The following is a 25044-nucleotide window of genomic DNA, read 5'->3' on the forward strand; positions in this document are numbered from 1 at the left end:
GAACAAGCACATCGTCCGCATATGCTGTTAATTTGACCGTGCAATCCCCAAATGGTATGCCTGCGATGTTAGGGTCATTTCTGATATGATATAAGAATGGCTCAATTGCCAGTAAAAACAGTGAAGGAGATAGGGGGCACCCCTGCCTCGTGCCTTGCTTTAAACAGAAGGCGGAGGAGAAAGAACCACCCGCCCTAACTCTTGCCGATGGGCAGCAGTATAGGGACATTACCAGTCGTGTAAATGTTTCCCCTAGGTTAAATTTGTAAAGGACTGCTTCAAGGAAGGACCAGTCAACCTTGTCAAAGGCCTTTTCGGCATCCAGCGTTATTGCCACTGTAGGTGTGTCTAGGAATTTTGCTTTTTCTAGCACATGTGCCAGAATCCTTGTATTGTCACTGGACAACCTATTTTTAAGGAAGCCAGCTTGAGATGGATGGACTAACTGGGGAAGGACCTTCTGAAGGCGGGCGGAAAGTATCATAGCCAGGATCTTACAGTCTATATTAATTAGTGAAATAGGTCTATAATTTTTCGGGAGCGACGGATCTTTCCCTTCTTTAGGAAGTACTGCGATTATTGCCTCTGCTAGAGTGCCTCTGACTTCACCTGAGATATTTATCTCCTGAAATAGATGTAGTAGTGGTTCAACTAGTAGAGAGGGGAAGGTTTTGTAGAATTTAGCCGTAAAGCCATCCGGGCCTGGAGCCTTTCCTGTTTTCAAACTTTTAATTGCATTTTCTACTTCAAGAGCACTAATCGGGCCGTTGAGACTAACCTGGTCCTCATCAGAGAGCTGTGGAAGATCACATTCATCCAAGTAATTCTTAATCCTGTCCTCTTCCACCGTTTTATTCTTTGCATAAAGGTCTTCATAGAATACCCTGAACACCTCTGTTATCTTGTCTGGATCTGAGTGTGAGGCCCCTAAGGCATCTTTAATGACGCTAATAGAATTCTTCTGTACCTTGAACTTCAAATACGAGGCTAGGCTCTTACCAGCTTTATTAGACTCACAAAGCCTAAATCTCTGTCTTTTGTCAAGCCAAACTCCCGCTCTCTCACTAATTATTTTATTGTATTCATATTTTTTATTCGCCAAGGCATAAAGAGACATATCATCCCTATCCCTCACATGTCTACTCTCAAGGTCTATAATTTCACTCTCCAAAGACTCCAAATTCGCATGATAGTTTTTGTTCATTGCTGATCTGATTTTGATACATACCCCCCGTATGGTACTTTTCAAGTTATCCCATCTAATGAGATCAGATGTGTCCCCCTCTTTGTTAATCTGTAGATAAGAGGCGATTGAAGCTTGTATTGTGGACCGGTGTTGATCATTACTTAGGATTTCATCATTCAGGCGCCATGACGTCTAACGAGAGGAGGATTTGACATTTGCAATGGATAAGGAGATGCAAGAGTTATCAGATATTACACGAGGTTCTATGGTAGTAGACTCTATTCTAGGAACCCCGTTCTGTGTTATGAGGATGTAGTCGATCCGGGAAAGTCGTGTGGTGCAGAGTAAAAAGTATAGTCCCTCCCTGTAGGGTTCTGAAGCCTCCACGCATCTACTAAGTGAAAGCGTTGACATAGATTGAGGAAGGCTTTATGAGATTTACTTGTTTTGAAGGGACAGTGGGAATCTCTATCCAACGTTGCATCCATCGGAAGATTAAAATACCCGCCAGTATGTGAACAACATTATCCGGGATATTTTCAATATGCTTATTCAGATCCTCCCAGAATTTGAGGTTATTGGTGTTAGGAGCATAGATGTTCGTAACATAAAACTCTGTATTATCCCTACTTAGTTTGGCCGTAACCCACCTCCCGTCATCACTCGCTTCGGAAGACAAAAGCTCTACCTTCGATTTCTTTGCAACAAGTATTAAAACACCATTCTTTTTGTGCACAGCCTCTGCGCCCACAACCTCATTGTAAACCTTATTCCTCAGGTGATAGAACTGCTTAGCCTCAAGCTTCGTCTCCTGTAGTAATACAATGTCACCTTTTAATCTCCGTATATAGTCTAAAAAATTTTGTCTCTTGACAGGTTGGTTCAGACCTTTAACGTTGAGAGATAATATCTTCAGTTTGTCTACATTACACACTCCCATTGGAGTATTAACTCTATTATGTGTGAACAGTCAATCGAAGCATCATATTGATAATTATATCTGTCACGTGGTACAAACAACAGCATGCCAGTGAGACAACACCCTGAGGTCTAAAAGGGCCATATGAACAAAAGTATAGTCCATAACCTTCCCCACCATCAAGCATTAATACAGTAGAGAATATGCAAGCAAGAAGAAGAAACAAGACTAAAAAACATAGAACACACAACCCGACCCCAAATCCCCTCAGCCCCCCACCCTTCCCACCCCACCTGTACGTAGTAGGCATGGTGATTGGAGAGAGAGTGCAATGCATCCTCCCCGTGCGTGAACACATTCATAAAAGTTTGGAACATATGAACTATCTCAGCAGACCCGTAGTTTGCTGCTAACTAAGGAAACCACTGTAAACCAGCATCTAGTAACCTAGCACATATATCGCGATTCAGAGACTTTCTGAGAAGAAGTGTAGGTATCATGGTTTCCTGCTGGTGTGTACGAGTTACGAAAACAACAACATTACCAACTGTCGTAGGCCTATATGATGAAACATGTTAAACGTATCAACTTGTAGTCAGAACCCCATTACTCGAAGATCGCTATACTAGTAGGCAATAGTAGAGACATTCTCCATAGTCAAAAGATCGATAACAATAACAATTGCACTTATAACCAGGACATTCAATGGTAAGAGAGTTTGAGCAGAATCTAGTACATTCAATACCCTTCCACAACGAGGAAGAGGAGCACATAAGAAAGTTGTGTGAAATGCGAAGATCCTTCACTTGTAACCTGAGGCCGAAGCCTGGTCTGTTGGGCTTTCGGGATTGTTTGTCTCCATATCTAAGTCCTCAGGGCCATCTAGCATACGTTTCAATTTCAGGGGATCTGAAAAAATGTGTGGAGAACCTTGAATAATCACACAATACTTCGCTGGGCCTACGAAACCATATTGGAAGCCCCTTTTCTTCAACAGCGGTCGGAGCGCCAAGAACGCCTTCCTGACGTCCACCGTTTCTTTACTATAATCCTGCGAAATGTAGATCTTAGCAGTTTTCCACAGAATATGATTGTTTTTTCGCATGAAGGTGAGAATTTGTTCTACATGCTGGTAACGTAGTGGCTTACAAACATCCTGCCCGGCACTCTATGGGCCCTATCGTATTCCAACGGGTGCAGGAAAGTCATGTTAGTAGCTTGGGTGAACCAGGATTCAAGAAAGGCCACACAGTTCCCATGTTGATCCTCCGAACCTTCTGGAATACCAAAAATGCGTAGATCCCCCTTCTATGCCAGTCTTCCAACTCAGCGAGTTTCCTTGTCGTTTGGTCCGCAGCTATGCATAGACGTTTAATGGCGTTACAGGACTTGACTTCCATATCCTCGAGTTTGCTAATCCTTGATTCTGCCTCTAACAGTTTTGCGTTGGTGTCGCAGTTATCTTGTCTGATCGCTGCTACTTCCTCTTTGGTCGCTTTCGCCAGATCCCTTACTTCATCTAGTCTGTTAAGTATCATTTCTATCGGATCCGGGTTGTTTTTTCTCCCTTTGCCGGGCGAAGGCAGATCAGACTTAAGCCTCTTCAAGCTTTTCGCTAGTTCTTTGTTATCTGCCAAGACTGCTCGTGGCGTAGACTGCCTGATCGTTCACAGTGGTTCTTCCTGTAATTGTAGCTGCCCTTTTATGAAGTACTCGTAGTTGCCGGCCTTTCCAGTCCTTTTTTCTAACCTGATACCAGTAAACGCACAATAACCATTCAGGACCACCTAGGAGCTGATATGATAGTCATCCTATCTGTTTGCTTCCTGCCCTTGTTCAGACACCTTGATGAAAAGCGCGCTTTCAAATTAGGGTGGAAGCCTGCGTCGCCATTTTAGGAGCCACCACGTGCATGTAGAGCCTTACACTAGTAGAGACACTTTATTAGTCTAGACATTGCTTTCATCCTCAATAGCGGCGTGTAGTAGGCGCTAGCCCCAGAAACCTACATCCAAGCATTCACTGAAATTCCCTTTCTAGCCTCCTGGTGTAGCCCATGGCTCAGTTGCAGATCACAAATCTCCAAATATTGCCTCCATCGCATTTATCCAGCACATAGTCCTTGTATTTTACGAGTTGCAGCAATCACAGTCTTTTTAGCAATGTCGTTTCTGATTTGGGATCATGAACCTGCATTTTCATCTAAGCTTGGTAATATTGCCAAAGCATTCAAAACTCGCCAAAATTTACATGTCCCGACCGCTAAACTCCTATGGGTGAATTGCCTTCAATTCCTTTCCCACATAATATGCGCCGGTAACAGCAGCGCCTGAGCCGATGTATTACGGTAGAGAATATCGAGTCACCGTTTAAATAAACTAAGCCGCCATCTTGTGTGAGCGCGAGCAGCGTTCACTCTTCTGTACAGTTCTTATTTCACCCGAGATCGGGTGCAGTACTCACGATTCCCTTCGCGCTTTCCTTCAAAAGACCTGGTCTTCACCGGAGTCCTCAGCGATCCGTCCTGATTCCGTTCAGGAACCTCACATTTCGTCCGCCGACATCCTGGGCAATCACGCGGTCCTTCGTCTGCCTTTGCTCACTGCAGCCACCGGAGCGGAATCCTCGGAGCAGCCAAAACTCGACTTCCCCTTCGCAGAAATCGCCGATCGTGCCCTCTATCTGCTCCTCTCACATTCCGGTTGCCGATTCTTCCGTTTGTGTCGGTGCTGGAATGGTGGTACTCGTTCCAAGTATGCTTAACGGCCTCCGCACGGGCAGAGAGAATCACAGAGCCGCCATCTCTCTCGGCGTCCAAACCACGCCCCCTCTTAATTTGCGAATTTCTAATGGTGAATTGAAAATTAAGAATGTCTTTCCATTCATTCCTATGGGCCTCAATTATGATTTGGTGGGTAACATTTTATCCATGGACTATGACTAGGATAATAGGAAAAATGTGCATCATCCACTGCAGCAAAAACACACGATAATGAATGGCTCATTGCAGTGGAACACCACAAAAAGGTATCACGTAACCAGCGCTTCAAAAATATCCAATTCAACATACTACACCGCGCATACCTCACACCAGAGCAGCTCAAGCGCTTTTTCCCTGCAACGCAGTTTGATTGCCCGCGGTGCCACACACCTGATGCCACAATCTTGCATATGCTATGGGCTTGCCCCACATTTCCGTCCTTCTGGGAAGGAGTACACGTCACAATACTGACAGTCACAGGCCTGACAGGGCTTACTACATGGGAGGCTAGTGCCCTGGGGATATTTAGGCGATGTAAACAGAAAAAGGTGGAAACCAGATTCGCAATACTAGCCCTACTTCAAGCAAAGAGAAGCATTACACTACACTGGCGTTCATCGGAAGGTCCCCTAATAGCAGCATGGTGGGGGCGGTCAAGAAATGGGGTGCTTCTGAGGAGGATCCAATCAGACAGAAAGAGGGACGCGGAACGCGACAATACCCCATATCCATGGAGTGGTCGATGCTCCTGCATAGCTTCAAGCAAACACTAGATACCCCCACAGAAACCCCAACTGCCACCCAGGCGGCGCTTAGTCCCGTCATGCCCCACACCACACAAGAATCTCCTGAGTGGGTCCTTCTCCCCCCAGCCCAAAGTGGAACACCACACTTGTCCCGTTTAGAGAGCAACTCTCACAGTTATCAGACCAGAGAAGATCAATGCCCTCATTCCTAGTCCCATTTCCCCTAGTTAAGTCTCCCCAGTTCTGTTGTACAAACTGATTTTTTTCTTTCCAACGACACATATACATAGTATGGGTGTACCAGGCTAACCCAAGAACTATACAGTTCTACACGACGCCCACTTTAATTCAACAGGCATACATACCCACACATCACATGCGCTAAGACAAATAATGATTCTGTTGATGCTGTATCGTCAAGATAATGTACGCACTGCATGTTCAGTAACAATCACTGATGTTGTATACCCTATATGAAAGATGCAAAATCCAATAAAAGGTTTATCCCCCCCCCGCAAAAAAAAAATCCACTGCAGCAAAAACTATTTCTAATTCTACCCAAGTAAAACCTTTGCTATAATAATTTCCAGACCTAGTCTTCACATCATGATTACTAACTGAGGCGCTATCAAGTTCTCTTGTGTATTTTTGTCATGATTTCTTAAAACCGCAGGAGAAAAACAGTAAATGATTAACACATTTCACATTGCACAGTTCCCTAACAGTTTCTTCTTAGTAGTCCGGGGTAGCATTCAGTAGTCTTGCCCTGCTGGGGAAGCACCTGGTGCATGCCACCATAACATCACAGACGTGCTGCATCAGAACAATGTCCTGTATAAAGTAGTGGCCTCACACTAAAGCGGGTCAGCCTCTTTTCTCAATGACATTGGGAAAACATAAAGACTAGTTAGGATTTACTTGCAAACCAGCTAAATGGCACAATGCCTTAAGGTCACCTGATGCACACCGGCCATGCACTTTTTCCAAGGTCAGGTAAGTTGTCACTTCAGTATTTCAGTACCGCAATGCACTGGATCAGTGGGGATTCCATTTAAAGAAGTAGCATTAAGCTACTGCCAATCAGCTGCAGTTTAAACTGAGAGCACGAGAAATGCAAAGGCTGCTGAGGATTTAGCAGCTCCATGGCATAAGCTCCCCTTGTTGCCTGCTGCATATAAGTGCTTCACTAAATCAGTCTGGTCAGTTCTGCAGTCAGTTCTCTTGTCGTGGGATCTGATGGACTGCATCAGCTAATCTTCCTTTCTGAATATAAGGCAGTCCACTACTGTCAAACAGGTCCTATTTCTTCTGACAGCTGGGAAACACAAATGCTGATCATTGTTCTATTGAACAATGATCAACAATTATGATGATCCAAGTCACCACTTTATTTCAGGATTTTTTCCAGTCAATTTGTTTTAATACCCCGTATCAGCATCACTTTAATTTGTTTCGCAGTGGTTTCATAATATAGTCAATCAGCCTCAGTTCCCATAGCGGGGTAATATGCTAGTGCAGGATCTCAAAGGGAGAAGCTTCCAGATCTCAATGTATACTAGTATTATGAGGTTTCTTTTGGGCTAGATCAGTTCTCTATTCAGTTTAGTTCCTTAGCATTCCATGGCAAAAATGAATTCACATCTACCAACTAGGAGATGGTGTTTATAGTGATTGTTAAAAATGGTGTCTTTAGTTGGCAGTGGTTTGCACCCTGTCCAAATAGGGATCCTCACTCTAGTCAGGGTAAGGGAGCCACACAGCTAATCTCTCTCTCTCTCTCTCTCTCTCTCTCTCTCTCTCTCTCTCTCTCTCTCTCTCTCTCTCTCTCTCTCTCTCTCTCTCTCGAAAAGCAAGTTGATGCATTGGTTACTTACTGGCAGGGAAGGAGATGCGTTGGTTCCTTATTGCTTGGCAGGGGAGGAAATGCATTGGTTCCTTACTGGCAGTGGAGGTGATGCGTTGATTTCTGAACGCACAGCCTCTGCTCCTTACTGCGGTAGAGTGTCGACAAAGAATTGACACCCAGGACCGATGCATCGAAAATCCAGACGTGCAGCGCTGATGCGATTGTGAAGAAGCAGGGGCTATGTCGATTTCACAGCTGGGAAGTGGGCGCTACGTCGGTCTTTTGCAGCGATGCGTCGATAAAACAGTCGATGTGTGTATTTTCTTCTCCTCAAGATCACCAGGTTACACCTCCAAGGGGCCAGGAACTGGATTTGGCACCACTTGGCAAGTCAGGACTCTCAGCAGAAGAGTACAGGCACTGGTAGGTGAAGTCTTTGATGGCCCTGAGACTTCTTAACGGGAGGCAAGCACACACAAGCCCTTGGACGCAGCATGCAGAAAGCAAAGTCCAGTCACTCCCAGGACAGAAGCAGCAGGCCAGCACAACCAAGCAGCAGGCACAGTGGCAGTCCCTCTTACATCTTACAGCATCCAGCCCTGATTCCTGACAAAATGTCCTCAGTCCAGAAGTGTTTTGATTTTGGGGTGTCAGAGGTTTAATACTTATACCCCTTTCTGTCTTTGAAGTAGGCAAACTTCAAAGGAAAGGCATTGTAGTACACAAGACCATGCCTTTTTCTGACCTGGCTCCAGCCACACTACAGAGTTTGTGTGAGGACAGGCACAGCCCTATTCAGGTGTCAGTGACAACTCCTCCCACCACTCTAACTCTGGAAGGCCCATCAGCCTGGTGATGGGCCATCAGGATATGCAAGGCACACCTCAGCTTCCTTTGTGTGACTGTTTAGAGTGAATGCACAAGACCCCAACTGCCAGCCAGCCCAGACATGTATACTACAGACAGGCAGAGTCACAGAATGGTTAAGCAAGAAAATGCCTACTTTCTAAAAGTATATACTAAATTTAGAACACAGCTTGGGTGCACTCAATAGTACTCTGGTTTGAACGTAGTAATCTATTCAAAATAACTTAAAAGTTTAAGTGTGCACTCTGTAGGGGGCTCTGTCAGCCTCCTATATACTAAAGTAAGTAAGGTCAGCCCGGAAACATGTCTGGGAGCTCAGGGTGCACTACTGAAGTGTCACTTTATCCAAAGTTTACTGGCAAATAATCAAAATTATTGATTAAGTGAATAAGAACATTTTTAAAAACATGTAAACCAAGAATAAGTTCCATAAACACAAGTCTTCAGTCCATCACTGAAATATTACAACCATGTTCAATGTCTGCTTTTATTCAATCCATAGCAGAGTTTCTTCAACAAGAAGTGCTGATGCTTTTCTCAACATCGTAAAACAGATGACAGTAGTATTTCCATTTCCCAATACATTTCGGGTAAAAATCTGCCCTTCTTCAGGGGAATCTACAACATTAGCAGTAAAAATGAAAATCTATATAAAAGTTTGATCCATGCGCAAAACTTCGGCCAGAAGCCAAGATGTCACAGCACCGCGAATAGATACGGCCACTCGACCATATCAAAGGCCATTCGCTCGTCCAGGGATAAGATCACAGCCGGTTCTGATAGGACTGGGATCTGTGCCATAACCGCATGAACTCTGCGTAGATTTAAAGCAGTGCTCCTGTTTGGCATGAATCCGGATTGATCCGGATGCACCAGAGTCTCCAAATGTGGGGATAAGCGCGCAGCGATCATTTTGGCGAGTATTTGGCTTCCGCATTCAATAGCGAAATAGGACGTACAGTCGTCTGGGGGCTTACCGGGTTTTGGTATGGCTATTATCGTTGCGGTCCGTTGATCTCTAGGTAATTCCCCAACGGCCAAGCTATCGTTAAACATGTGCAATAAATGCGGAGCTACATGATCTGAGACGCGCTTGTATAGTTCTGTTGGGATTCCATTTGGCCCCACAGCCTTACCCGACTGGAGGGAGTGGATAGCGCTCACGACCTCATCCACAGTAAAGTCAGACTCCAAAAGAACAGCGTCTGCATCTGAAATGGAGGGCATTTGAATATCTTTAATGTAAGTCTGTGCCTCCTCAGAAGACATGTCTGAAGAGGATGTGTAAACCGCTTCAAAGTAATCAGCCAACGTGTTTACTATATTCGTGGGGGAACTGTGCACCGTACCATCGGTGGAGCGAAGCTGTGCTATCGCACTCCGAGCCTGGTCTTTCTTTTCAAGCCATGCTAGAAGCCTCCCTGCCTTATCGCCTACTTCATACACAATATGTTGGGTGCGCAGAAGCCTTTGTCTGACCTGCACCCGCTGATACTCCGTGAATTCCGCCTGTTTAAGGCGTAGTTGACGTTGAGTCGCCTCAGTAGGATCTTGATCGTCTTGGGCCTGCAAAAGGTCTAGGTCTCGCTCTAGTGTTACCAGGTCTTCCTGTACAGTTCGTCTGTGACCTGTTATTGAGGCTATCGCCTGGCCTCTTAGCACCATTTTACATGCTTCCCATAGGACCCCAGGTGATTCCACAGAAGTGACATTCTCTTGGAAGTAACTTGTTGTAGTCGCAACTAGGTCCCGTCTAAATTTGGAAACCTGCAAATAGTGGGGTGAGATCGGGAAAATACGCCTCCGGATTCTCACATGAGAGGTGTATACCATAAAAAGCGGGGAATGATCTGATATACCCCTTGGTCCTATCTTTACATCCAGTATGTGTGGCAGACTGTCAGTAGAAACAAAGAAATGGTCAATACGAGAAAGACTATTATGTATCCCTGAATAAAAAGTGTAACCACGCTCCCCGGGGTGCCTGAACCTCCACCCGTCCGTAAGACCCATAGCTTCTACATAGCCTTTCAGCCTCGTCTTGTTCATCCCTGTCATCCTGTTGGGGTGGCGGTCAAGACCTACATCGAGAATCGCATTAAAGTCTCCGCCCATTATGAGCTCGCCGTCTGGGAGCGCGAGCAGAAATGCACTGAGGGCGGGGAGAGCTTTCGAGTGCAGGGCAGGGGAATGTATACCGATACCGCGTTAAATCTTTTCCCCTCCCATAGACAGGAGATAGCTGCAAATTGCCCGTTTGCATCTTTCCACACCTGTTGCACTACCACGGGAGAACCTTTACGCATCAGGATTCCCACCCCCCTAGAACCGGAGGAGAACTCAGAATGTATCACCATTGTGTAACCCCATCGATCTAAAGCCTTACATGTCGACCCCACCAGATGCGTTTCTTGAAGTAGTACCAATGATGGGGCTGCCCTACGCACATACTGCAACACCAGCCCCCTTTTGATGTTGTCCCCTTAACCGCGCACATTCCAGGTGAGCAGGGTCAGGGGGGGTACCCGAGCCATAATCGGGGCACTATCATATGTTATCACATCAGCCAAGACCCCGTCCGCCATCATAGTTAAAATATCCTTGAAAGCTCAGCAGCATTCCACCCCCACAAACACTTGTGTCCTCGAAGTACAGTCCAAAACTAAAGCACAAAACAAAGTGCAACCAACCCATCCCCCCCCAAACAATGCAATCTGAATTTGTACATAATCATTACAGTCACTTTCACCATTATCACTGCACCTTCTTACCCCTGAAACATCCCCATGACTTCCCTCCACCCCCCTCCCTGCTCCCCTGCCCGTGGACTGTAAACTGCCAACCCGCAGAGTGCCTGTGAGTCCCCCACCCGTACTAATTGCGTAGAGGTGAATCGTTCCCTCCCCCCCCCCCTCGGCATCATTATCAAATGAAAGGTCATAACAGTGCAGCCCGCAATCAAGAATATTTGCCTACGAAGAATCGCCATAACATGTCTAAGTAAATACAGTTCACCACATTATACACCCGGAATCACTAAAGTCAAACACCTATTCCCAGCGTCACCCCTTGCAAACAGCCCGCCCCCCCAATACTTGCAAGTGGTCATCAAGGCAGTCCTCCTATAGGTCTTCTGTGCCTCTCACTCCTGTTCCGAGAGGCCGCTTGCCCCCAGATCATCACCCATCGCTGTTGACTCCGGGTCATCTCCAGGTCCCCGTTCCGGTGCGCCTCGGCTTCTACCTGGTTTGCCTCCGACTTTAGTCCATCCATCCAGCCAGTCCCAGGTTGCCTCAGGTGAGTCGAAGAACCAGGATTTACCGTCCCTTTCAACTCTTAATTTCCTTGGAAAAAGCATCGCGTACTTGATGTCTCTGCCTCACAGTTCTTGTTTCACTGCCTGGAAGCTGCGTCATTGCGCCTGGACCCGAGCCGTGAATTCCGGGAAGAAGGAGACCTCGTAGTTGTCAATCTTTAGTGGGGGGGCCTGCTCTGGTAGTTTGTAGAATATTGTCACGGTCCCGAAAGTTAAAGACTCTGGCAAAAATAGGTCTGGGAGGGGCCCCGACTTTAGGCCTCCCGCCCGGCACTCTATGGGCTCGTTCTATGGAGAAATATGCAGATAGTGACTTGGGCTTCAAATGCTTCGTGATTAGCTCCTCCACATTAAGGTCAGCCGCCGGCCCCTCCGTTTTTTCCGGAACCCCAAGGATCCGGACATTATTGCAACGGGCCCTCCCTTCATAATCATCGAGCTGCTGTGCCATACGAGCCTGTTGTTTTTCCATGTCCGACATTTGGCGTTGGAGCTCGGAAGTATCATCCTGGAGTGCCGCCGTCACCACCTTGAGTTCACGCACTTTTTCATTCGTCTGCTTAAAATCGGCACGTAGTAACGAAACTTCTGTCGTTACCGAGCCCATAGATGTGCGCATTTCCCCGATGGCTGCCAAGACATCATGGAGCGTGGGCTCCTTCGGCTGTGGAGATGACCCTTTCGCGTCATCTTTGTCCGGTCTCGTCGAATCCACTTTGTCTCCACCCTGCTGCCACGCATACTTAGACAGCCTTGCCTGGACGTTATTCTTGGAGCTCCTGTTTCCTGACGCCATTGTCACCCCCCAGCGAAAGGCCAGCCGATTAGACGCGGCAAGGAAGATGTGTCAGAGCGCTGCCACCGGCATCCAGGACCGCAGTAATCTATATATGTTGCGTCTCACGTCTGACAGATCGCAGATGGGCACACCCCTCACCCTTGGATCCTTAAATGGCTGGACGCAGCCTCCAGTACTGCACAGTCTGCTATGGAGGGGGGGGAGGGGTCAAACAATCCGCAGCCAAGCAGTTCAGCCGGGGCCGCCTTGAGAAAGGCGGGGAAGGAGAGGGTGACACAAGGGTCCCGGCCAGCGTCCAGTGGGCCCCAGTAGCCTCCCGGCGTTGCAGTCTGTCCCAGGCACTGCCGAGGTGTAGTCACCCCAAGCGCTGTCCAGGTCCGGACGGAGCTCTCCCAGAGGCCACCAGGAGGTCCTGGTCCATGCAGGCACTGCCGTGCTATATGTGGGCTGCGGCGGGTCAGCTCGGTCCGGGCCACCTCTCACCCCCGCCGCAGCTGCGCCGCGCCGTTGTCACAAGCCGGGGCCTAGAGTTACTCCCCGATCTGGGGCCGACTCTACCGCAGCGACCGGAAGCAGCGATCAGGTCGCTGCCTCTCCAATTTGTTCACGGAGCCCCCGCAGCGCCCACCGGGGCCAAGCTCCCCTCCACGACTCACTTGGTGGAGGGGGGGGGGGGGGGGGGGAGTCGTCAGGAGGCCGCCAAAGGGCAAGGAAGATCGCGCTCTGTTCAGCGCATCGGGCCGCCATCTTGCTTCGTCCGGGCGCCTTCTCGGCCGAGTGCCTGAATGTCTATGAAACGGCCAGCCGCCCGCCGGAAAGCCACCTCACAGCCACCACGGGGTGCCAGCTATCCCGTTGGGCACCACGGGAGGGCCGTTGTCCGGGTTAGCAGGCTGCAAGGCAATTTAGTGCCGTAGGTCGGGAAGAGCCCGTTTAAGCAGCGGCCATTCCTCACTGCCGCTTAGCCACGCCCCCCCGCCCCCACTGGTTTTCTGACACTCCAGGAGAGCGTCCTCGCTCGTCTTTGCGGTTGGCAGACTAGGAAGGCAACACTGGGTAAGCTTGATATCAAAGCGCACTTTGTGTAAAGTGGAAATCAGTATATTCACTGGTCGTGACGCAAAGCATTCATCTCAGTTTCCTTTTTCCTCACAACCTCCCCCATCACTTACATTGTTTTGCGGCTATTCGCCTTCAACTTTGAGGTACATTTTTCACTTCATGCGAGAGTGACTCGATTCATCCTCCGGAGCACTTCGTTGCATTTCACTAGACTATTTCCATGTTTTTCAGCCACCCACGATTCGGGTTGTGGATTTCAGGCTAGTAGAACCTGTGTAAATAAGTTAAGGTACTCATCCCTATAGGATTTGATTTTGATGGGTCTCAGCTGAGATCTGTTTTAAGCACTTCCTGTTTCACAACTCCACATCATCTAGACTCTAAGCTTGCGATACTTATGGCATGCCACCACCACACTTCTCCTTTTGATGTTACCACCTCACGTGGGAAGCAGGTCACAGCACCTCGTGTAGATACCATTTTAGCACATTTACGTTTCTGGTCACAACTCTTTTTGGTATCCAATAGATTCTTATATTACTTCATGAGCGACACCTGGAGCCCTGTTTGTTTGTATGAGCACTACATTAAGCAGTGTGTTGATTATGGTTAAACAGATTACCTGTGAAGATTTTCATTTTTACTATTAATGTTGTAGATTCCCCTGAAGAAGGACAGAATTAAGCGCAAAATGCATTGGGAAATGAAAATACTACTGTCATCTGTTTTACGATGTTGAGAAAAGCATCAGCACTTCTTGTTGAAGAAACTCTGCTACAGATTGAATAAAAGCAGACATTGAACATGGTTGTAATGTTTCACTGATGGACTGAAGATTTTTGTTTATGGAACTGATTTGTGGATTACATGTTTAAAAATGTTCTAATTCACTTAAATAATTTTGATTCTTTGCCAGTACTTTGCATAAAGTGACACCTCAGTAGTGCACCCTGAGCTCCCGGACATGTTTCCGGGCTGACCTTACTTACTTTCTAAAAGTGGCATTTTCAAACATGCAATTTAATAACCAACTTCACCAAAATATGTATTTTTAAATTGTGAGTTCAAATATACCAATCATGGATAAACTAATAACTAATGCAATTTAGACAGTGAGCATATGCACGTTAGCACTGGTCAGCAATGACAAAGTGCCCAGAGTCCTAAAGTTAACAAAAACAGGTCAGAAAAAATAGGAGAAAGAAGGGAAAAAGTTTCAGGATAACCCTGCAAAAAGGGCCAGGTCCACCACTGTTTCCTTTGTATTCAGGTCAATATGAACCTCATTTTAGGTACGCTATTTACTTGATTGCCTAAATATACAAACTCACATTTGTCAGTTCTGAACATTCCAAATTGCACATACAATAGTCTTACCAATCATAATTGGAGTCCCCTCTGTCTTGAAATGATTGACAAGTTCCCTTCCTTGAGATGCAAGCTCTGAACCTTGACTGCACAACAAAGACAAAGGTTAATGCTCTAGTAAACAAAATGTTATACAGATGTAAATCTTATCTGACACCATAGTACCTTCAAGGAAGTAGGAGTCAGAAGTTCAGCAAACATCTTGGATGAACAATGTATCGAGCAAGTATACATGCATCTCGAGGCTCCACCTACCTCCTTTGCCCGTGCTGCCTTAGTTGCCAGGAGTACTAACATAACAAACATAACATAACATACCATAATATAACATAGGGTCATTCTCCACTTAAAATGTTTTACCATCACTACAATTGTCTCCAGGGTACTAACCTAAAGGTAAACAATTGCCAATTCAAACCTGGGCTCACTAAATACTGAACCCAATTTACAAATATATATTGGTTGCACATCAAAATTGTACAATTTAATGTAATATTGCAGTTTTTAGTAAATAGTAAGAAAGACAAATGAATTCCTTTCATTCATTTAACTGATATTTTCATAAACGGATCAAATGTTATGGGTAGCAAGCATTATCTTCTCATCCTTGTTTTCACCTACAGCTATTTCATCTCCTAGTATAAGAGATATTTTTACCCTTCTGGTTCTGGTTGTCAGCCGACAAGTGCTTCATCCTATGGACTTCCTCAAGAAATGCTATTTTTGTGTATGTTTAACTTCATTCAATAATATTGTATTTGCAATGCATGTTCATTCTTGGTGCTGAATATTAGATGTTTATCACTACTCCACTCAACAGTATTCATTTTATAGACTTCAGAAGTGTGAAAAGGGAGTGGAACTGTTGTAATTTGGCATTATTATTTAAACAATACAAGGGAACCCAGGGCGCAATAAGCTAGGGACCTTGGGTAGATACTTATTATCAGAGACAGTGGTCCCTAGACAAGAAAGGAAATGTACAAAGAATAAATATAGACTAAATAGAACTATATTTCTATTTTGAAAATGTCCAGCTGGACAGTGTAATATCTTGATAAGGATAATACAAAAGGAGTTTGTCACAAAGTGTGATGTACGTTGGACACCAGCCGATGTTTGACTAATACACTAGGGGGACACAAACAGAAAAGGGGAATAATAGTAAAAGTAGGGTCATCTGAATATCATAAGTCATAAGCAGACAATCCACAATATATACATATGCATGCACAATTATTGTCAACTATGCATTTAGTGCATTTTAGGTCGACGACGTTTCGAACCATACATGATATTAGTTCATCCTCAGGACAGTATTAATTGCCTAGAGAGAAAACAATGTCACTATAACCCACTGTGTGGGAATCAATATGCCAAACAATACCAATGGGAAGTAAACGGGGAGGGTAAAGAAGAAAGAGGGGGAGACATAAAGAAAAATAAATCATGTCAGTTACACGGTCCCATATATCAACTGCATACGATGTACACAACTCACACCATGCCAAAGTGTAAACGGCGGCAAAGTGTGGTGCATGGCTGTTACATGCAGTGCGCTTGGGGTGGTTCAAGAAATGTGGGTATGTTAGGCGGCACATCATCCAAAGTGCAACAGGGACTGGCAGTGATGACAATAAAGTGAAGGGTGTCACTATGGTGAGGGAATAAAATGGGATAAGGTGAATATCCCTCAGGCACGTAGTAAGAATACATTGAGGTTGCCGATGTCTCAAGAGAACACCGCACGAGAGTCAGTGAGTGATGGGATGTGAACAGGTGCAAGGGCGAGGATCTGTGAAACTGGTCACGATAAACGGGAGCTCGGACGAAGGCTTACCGGTGGGGTAAGCTGTGAATCAATCAGCGGGGGAATTGCGATTGATTAGGTGGATTTCTATGAAAAAAAGGGGTGATGGTTACATAGAAGTAAGGATTTCATCTGCAGAAGACCAACCGCGTGGGAGAAAAAAACTTACCATGGGAACAGGTCCGGTGTGAAAAACGGAAAGATCTATGGGGAAAAACAGGTGATTATGATAGGGCAACCGGAAGCAAGTTACGAGTGAACAGCAGAACGCTGTGCTAGGAGGGCTTACCAGAGGGAACCCTGTTCAATGAATCTGTGGAAGAGAAGGGGAGTTACAAAAATCAAGGTTAAGTCTAAGTACAGGTGCCAGAGTTACAAAACCGCGGTGCGTCAAGGCGCAAGAAGTGGGCTTACCGAGATAGAAGACTGGTGCATGTCCGCAATGGGGGTCCTTGCACGGCGTGAGGGAAACTTCACAGGTGGCAATCTGCGGTGTGTGGCCTTTATTAGGAATGAGGTTCCTGGTCACATGGAGGTTGGTAACCAATAGTGGCACGGCAAAAAGTGCCGGCCATTTTGGGTTGGGCGAAGATTTCAAGCCCACCCATGTGATTAGAAGGAGCCAATGGGAATGCAGTAGGTAACTGCGGGGGCCATCTTGGGTGTACTATAGGCAAAAGAAACGCGGTGGTAATAACATGCAACATGCGAAAGCCAAAACACGAGCAATGAAGGGCTAAAGTGAATCTGAAAGGTGTGACATTCAAAATACCGCGGTGAGAGGCCAGGCGGTGACATATAAAAGATAAACAGTAAAGCAAAACAGCATTGGACAATGTCCTAATAAAGTGGTGAATATGGTTAAAAGACATTTTACATCAAGAATCGGGGTTTAGAGAGCCAGTCAAAGTCTTATACTGATTACTAAAGTCAAGTGTGTGGCCCAGCCACACCAGTGGTTATACATAAGTTCCATTGTGCAGGGCAAGGCTAGGGTCTAAATCAGGGAGGTCCAGTCCTCCGTGCGATTCAGACCAGTGTGCAGCCTCTGGGTCTTGAGTATCCAGTGCAGTTCCTCTTTGTTCAGTAGCTGCTGTAGGTTCCCTCCACGGTTAGGGAGTTTGATCACAGAAATGATTGTCCACTTGAAGTCCATTTCCGTGTGGGACAGTTCCGTAAAATGGTTCACTAGAGGAGCATTGGGAGTTCTGCAGCGGATTCTGCTCCTGTGTTGACACATTCTTGTACGTGCTTTCTGAGTTGTCTGCCCTATATAAATCATAGAACATGGACACACAATAGCATAGATGGCATTTGTACTTTAACAATTAGAAAATTGTCTACGAGCATGCTTGATATCATTATGTGTGAATTCCTTTCCTTCTATAGTAGTATCACACATGGAGCAGTTGCCGCATTTTACATGCCCAGTGAGTCTAGGGAGACCCCAGAGATTGTCTATTGTAACCATTTGATTTGGAGCGGGTAACGCAGCACGCACCAAATGGTCTCTCAAATTTTTGGATTTCTTGAATGCAAACATAGGTTTGTCTAGTTGGAGTTGGCCTGCATTCAGCACTGGCCAATGTTTTTTGATGCTCTTGGTAAGTTAGTTGGATGCTGGCGAAAAGGTGGTAACACAGACCAGCTGGTTCTGTGCTTTTTTCGGTTTGGGTTCAAGCAACACCTCCCTAGGGCAGAACCAAGCCCTTTTGAGTGAAGATCTTATAAGTCTACGTGGGTAGCCTCTAGCGCTGAGTTTGGCGCTGAGTGACCGTGCTTCTTTGAAATAATCCTCTTTGAGGTAGCAATTTCTTCTCAACCTTAGAAATAGTGAGTCAGGGAGGGAATCACGGAGAGCTCTAGGGTGGTTGCTCTTGTAGCTTAACAGGGTGTTGCGTTCCGTGGGTTTCCTGTAGAGGCTGGTGATTAATAAGCCATCTTTATCCTGTATGGTTAGGTCTAGAAAAGGAATGCTAGAGTGGCTAGTGGTAAGGGTGTAGGTGAGACCACTACAATTGCTGTTTAGCCAGTGTAGAAAATGGGGTAACAGATACTCAGAGTCGTTCCAAATCAAGAAGATATCGTCAATATACCGCTTCCATAGGGCTATGCCACTATGGAAGGGGTTTGACGGGGCCAAAATGCGGCCACATTCAAGACTGTCCATGTATAGTATGGCCAAATTGGGGGCAAAAACAGCCCCCATAGAAGTACCCTTGATTTGGCCATAGTACTGACCATCAAACAAGAAATAATTCTTGGACAGACATATCTCAAGGAGTTGCAGGATGAACATGGTGGGTGTGAGATGAGGTCGGGGACGTCTATTGAGGATGTCTTGAATAACCAGCATGGAATAATTCTGTGGTATATTGGTATATAATGACTCAACATCCAGAGTACATAGTACACTGGATGTGGAAACATAAGGGCATTCCTCGATCAGATTGATCATGTGCATACTATCCCGTATATAGCATTGGGTAGCAGGCACAAAATCCTTGATGAAATAGTCTACAAAGAGACCCAAGGGTTCTAAAACCGATCCACAGCCTGACACGATGGGCCGGCCGGGGGGGTGTTCTGCGTTTTTATGCACCTTAGGTAACGTGTAAATCACCCGGGTGCGTGGAGATTTAGCGTTCAGAAAGAGATGTTCTTTTTTGCTAAGGAAACCTAAGTCGCGCCCTTCCTTGGTGACTTCATGTATCAGTTTCTGTATCTCCGTGATAGGGTTTTTTGGGAGTTTGACATAATGTGCAGGATTATTTAATTGTCGGAGAATTTCTGTCTTATATGTGTCAAGGTTTTGCATGACAATTCCGCCACCCTTGTCTGCTGGCTTGATGATAAGCTCAGAATTGGATTTAAGGCTTGATATTGCTATTTTCTCATCCAACGAGATATTATAAGGGATAAAGGAGTGGCGTTTCTCCAAAATAGAGGGGTCCTTCAAAACAAGTTTTTCAAATGTGAGAATTTCTGAAGGCACCATACTCCCAGTGGGTGAGACGATGGTGGGTGGTCGAAATGGAGTATTAGGTACTGGCATGGGCTTGGGGTGGAGTAGGAAAAAGGCATGTAGTCTAAGTTTCCTAAAGAACCGTAGTAGTTCTGTTTGGACATCTAAATAATTAGGACGTACAGTAGGGACAAATGAAAGTCCCTTACTGAGTAGTGACAATTTACTGATGGAAAGCGAATGTTGTGTGAGGTTAAAAATGGGTAAGAAGTTGGAAGTGGATTGGTCAGTGGGAAATGGCATGTTGTTGGTAGGAATAGGGATCTGCGAGTCTACCATTGGTAATGCTGGCGTCTGGTGTTGCGTTCGCCGGGTTGATAAGGCCAGCGTTGTGTTGGCTTGGGTTTCCCTCTCTTGGGGGGGATCGGCTTGGCCTCTGGGTAAAATAGGAGGTCTGTTAGAGGGGCCGGGTGCTTCACCTTGGTCAGAACTGTCAGATGACTCAGCCGAGGTATCTGAAAAACCGACCAATGTCTGTCGTTTGTTGTAGCGACCCCAGGGTCTTTGGTTATGATTTTGGGGACCGCTGTATGCTCTGTTAGTATAATAGTCTTTGGCTAAGTAGGGATATGCCCTTTCTTGCAAAAAGTTTTTGATATCCTTCTTTACCTTGGTTGTTTTTTTGTTTAGCTCAATTCTGTGAAAGTCTCCTACAGTTTTTGCTATTTCATACAGTAGTTTTTTGCAATCAGGTACAGGACACTTATCATTAATTTGTTTTTCTATATGTGCGATTTCAAGTTCTAACTTTTTGAGTTCCTCTGAGGCTATGTCAATACCCAATGCCATCCACTACCTAGAGCAAATAGTGCTATTATAGCTGAACCCTGTAGTGTACTTAGGGTTATCAGTAAACACGCCCGGTATATTGCGGACTTGTAGTCCTAGAGGGATAATGTTGGCCTTGAGATATTGGGTAAGTAGGAGTATCATCAGTTGTAATCTGATAGCCTTTTTCTTGATTTTTTCTAATTGATCACCGAGAGGAACATTAAGTGCATACAGTTACATGCTGGCCTTCAGGAATCAGACTAGGTGTTTCAGGCAACTTGCTGAGGCAAATCTGGAAGCCAGCCAGGAGGAAATGAAGCAGTGGTATGACCAGAATGCCACTCTGGTTGAGTTTCAACCTGGACAAAAGGTGTGGGTCCTGGCTACTGTGGAGCCTTGTGCACTCCAAGACAAGTGGACCGGACCCTTTGAGATTGTGGAGCGCAAGAGTCCTGTCACCTATTTGGTGGACTTGCAGTCTCCCAGGAACCCCTTGAGGGTCCTGCATGTCAATCGCCTGAAGCCCCACTTGGAGAGGTCCGAAGTGGGCATGCTCTTGGCAACAGATGATGGGGCGAAGGAGGAGTCCGAGCAACAGATGATGGGGCGGAGGAGGAGTCCGAGCCTCTTCCTGACCTCCTGGTAGCCTCAGAGCGAAATGGGTCAGTGGATGGAGGTAACCTCTCACCCATCCTGACCCCTGAGCAACAAGATGACTGCCGCCAACTGCTGGGGCAGTTTCATGATCTGTTCTCCCTGGTTCCTGGTATCACAGATTGGTGCGTCCATGATGTGGACACAGGAGACAGCTTGCCTGTAAAGCACAAAGCTTACAGAGTGACTGACAGGGTCAGAGCTTGCATCAAGGAGGAAGTCTCCAAAATGCTTGCTCTTGGGGTGGTTGAGTCCTCCAGCAGTCCGTGGGCCAGCCCAGTGGTCTTGGTCCCAAAGGCTGCAGCGCCGGGTGCCACACCCAAACTCCGGTTCTGTGTGGATTACAGAGGACTCAATTCAATCACCATGACTGACGCGCACCCCATCCCCAGAGCTGATGAGCTCATAGATCGGTTAGGACCTGCCCGGTACCTCAGCACGTTTGATTTGACGTCTGGGTACTGGCAGATCGCCTTGACTGATGGGGCTAAAGAGAGGTCAGCATTCTCCACATCAGATGGGCATTTCCAGTTCCGGGTAATGCCATTTGGGATGAAGAATGCCCCTGCCACCTTCCAGAGGTTGGTCAACCAGGTGATGGCTGGGCTGGCTGAGTTCAGCGCCGCCTACCTGGATGACATCGCAGTGTTCAGTGGCACATGGGAAGAACACCTGCACCACCTCCGGGAAGTGTTGACGGCACTGCGCAAGGCAGGCCTCACGATCAAGGCAAGCAAGTGTCAGATCGGGCAGGGTTCCGTGGTGCACTTGGGACACCAAGTGGGGAGCGGCCAGGTTTCGCCCCTACAACCCAAGATTGAAACAATCCTGGCATGGGAACCCCCAAAGACCTAGACAGAGGGGAGGTCTTTTTAGGACTCACAGGGTACAACAGGAGGTTTGTCAAGGGGTATGGCAGCATTGTTGCACCCTTGACAGAGCTGACTTCGAAGAAGCAGCCCAAAAAAGTGATCTGGACCGACACCTGTCAGAAAGCTTTTGACACCCTGAAGACTGCCCGTGCTCCTGGCTCCTGACTTCTCCAAAGAATTCCTAGTGCAGACAGACGCTTCAGAGCATGGTGTAGGGGCTGTTCTCTCACAGATGACTGAGGAGGGCTAGGACCAACCCGTAGCCTTCATCAGTAGGAGGTTACTTCCACGGGAACAAAGGTGGAGTGCAATTGAGCGAGAAGCATTTGATGTGGTCTGGGCGTTGAAGAAGCTAAGACCCTACTTGTTTGGGTCTCACTTCCGGGTTCAGACAGACCCCAGGCCCCTCAGATGGTTGATGCAAATGAGGGGTGAGAACCTAAAGCTGTTGAGGTGGTCCATCTCCCTACAGGGTATGGACTTCACGGTGGAACATCGCCCTGGCATAGATCACGCCAACGCTGACGGTCTGTCCAGATTTATTCGCCTTGGTGATGAGGAACTCCCTGGGGTAGGGTAGTTCTCCCCACATTTCAGCTGGAGGGGACACGTGTTAGACCTGGCACCTTGGCGTGAGTCTCCCTTCCAATTTTTTGCTGATGTGCCTCATACGTTTTGCTGGTGTTAGCTGCTCAGAGCACTGTGCCACTGCCAATCAGTGCCACAGTGCAAGTGCTCCCGATGAAAAGTGTATACATTGATTGGTGTCCATGATTGGCTTATTTGATTTACTGTCAGTCCCCAGTAAAGTGCACCAGGAGTGCCAGGGCTTGTAAATACAAATGCTGCTGGTGGGCTTGCAGCACTGGTTGTGCCACCCACAGAAGCGGCCTATTAAAATGCGTCTAGGGTCTGCCTTTGCAGAACCTGCGTGCAGTCTGGTACTGTCATGCTGACTGCGCAAGTGCCCCTACTTGTCAGTCCCTAAACCTTCCCTTTACTTCACGTGAGTCACCCCTCTGGTAGGCCCAAGGGCAGGGTGCATTGTAAGCAAAATGTAGGACAGGTCCTGATGTGTGTGCCATGTCCTAATAGTGAATTACAGCCATTTTGTTCACTATTGTAAGGCTACCTGTTCTCATAGGCCAGAAAGAGCTGCTGGAATTATTACACTCTATAATCCCAGTAGGCTCAGGGAACATGGTAGACAGCCAAGTTTAGTATGCCTGAACTCAGAATAATAAAATACTTCTTTTAGTAAAGTTTATTTTAATATCCTGTGTTTGCAAATGCTACTTTTAGAAAGTTAGCATTTGCTTGCCTAACTATTTCAGCCCGCCTCTGCTAGGATGTGGATCTGCTGTCTGGTTTCTGTGAGTGACAGGGCTGGGGAATTCCAGGAGACTGTCTGGGGGTACCAGGTGGTGAATAGGGATATTACACCAGGATTGGTGGTAGGAGTGTCCCTTGACTCTGAAGAGGGCTGCGCTCTGCCACCACCATGCTGGCTCCACCTCCTGCGGAGCGTCTGATGTCTCTGCCCTGCTCACTGAAAGAAGAAGCCAGAGTCCCCACAACAGAGTACTCCAAAACCGGGTTGAACTAGGCACAGGCCCCCTGGCCTGCAAAGACAAAAGAAATGGTGTATAAAAGTAGGAGCCCTGCTCCTAAGATATCAGATCCTGTTTACGCCAAGAAGAAACTCTGCCCGAAGAGAAGGACCTGGGAAAGCTGCATGGATGACTACTGTCTCTAGCCTGAGAGACTGGCCAGTGGTGGGTGCCTTGCTGCAAGAAGGAGAGAAGACAAAGACTGAGAAAGACTTTATTTCAACTTGTGCAATCTCTGAAAAAGATTGCAAAGGGCTTGCGTGTGAGCCTGCCCCCTGAACTGCGCCCCAGGAACATTGGGCGCTACCCCCCTGAAGGAAAAGCTGCTACTGGTGCTGCCTGTCTCAACAGCATTGACAGAGGAAAGCTGAGTGTGCTGTCCCTGTCATCGCGCACTCTGAAGAACCTGGGCACTCCTGTCCCGCCGAGCAACGCGACTTCTGCCTGATTGCACCGCAGTTCGCAAAGTAAGGACCAGCCCCGTCTGGCCCGAGCACCGTGACTGTTGCCGCTCCGAGCCGTAGCTCGCAACGTAAGAAAGGACCTGTCGGGTCTGAACACCGCGACCCTGTGGCCCCGAGCTGTAACTCGCAAAGTAAAGACTGACTCTTTGCCCTTGTTCGCTTCCCCCGTGAGGCGTCCTGCTGAACGAGCCCCGCTGCTGTGATTGAGTAGCCGCGGCGCGTGGTGCGGTTGGTGTCCGTACCGTACTTGGGATCACACTACCTCTTTCATCACCATCTGCCACTTCCCCCCTTCAGGATCGGAGCGGACTCTGCACGAGCCGGCGACCCACAACGCATCGCTGCCCAACGTACCGGGACTACTGCCGAACAGGAAGGCACCGTGACGTAGAACACCTGGCCCCGGCATCGTCCGCCCTGAACTCTCCCCAAGAATCCAAGGTACTGTGAAGCGCTCTGCATCGTGTGCCGCGTCCCGGACTGAAATGCCCACGAGGCGCGTACTAATTTGGAAGCAACGCATTTTGTAATCGACGCACGAAGCGCACAGGAGCGCTACAAGCCGCACAACCTTGCTAAAAATCATTCATAAAGAACTGAACTTTGCACCTAAGTATTGTGGAACCGCTTCTAAAATTACTGGAACAGATTGAAAGTTTCTTAGTCTGTATCTAAAGCCTGCTTGAGAGTTTAAATATAAAGAGTATATTTTTACATAGGATCAGCCTTGTGTCTCTCTGTGGTGTGTTGATTAATTACTGTGTGTATTATTACAAATGCTTAACCATACGTACTCTGGGGATTAGCCTTGTCTGCTCTCGCCACGCCGCCTAGAGGGTGAGCAGGGGTTATTTCTAGGAGTAGTCCTTTGCCCTGACTAGAGGAGAGGGTCCCTGCTTGTCACAAGTGCATACCTGTGCCAACCAGAGACCCCAATGCTAACAGTTCAACTGAACACATATATGTAC

General features: G+C 47.0%; 1 protein-coding gene across 1 annotated transcript in view; it reads right to left on the minus strand.

The window, feature by feature from the left end:
• Positions 1-25044, minus strand: part of UFSP2 (UFM1 specific peptidase 2) — a 218585-nt gene that overhangs the window by 44967 nt on the left and 148574 nt on the right. The window contains exon 10 of the mRNA XM_086962505.1: positions 14880-14956. Within this exon, the coding sequence (XP_086818631.1) occupies positions 14880-14956 (77 nt within the window). The remainder of the gene's footprint in view (positions 1-14879; positions 14957-25044) is intronic.

The sequence above is a fragment of the Lissotriton vulgaris genome, chromosome 3_1 (genome assembly GCF_964263255.1).
Source record: "Lissotriton vulgaris chromosome 3_1, aLisVul1.2, whole genome shotgun sequence".
In the NCBI taxonomy this organism is placed as follows: Eukaryota; Metazoa; Chordata; class Amphibia; order Caudata; family Salamandridae; genus Lissotriton; species Lissotriton vulgaris.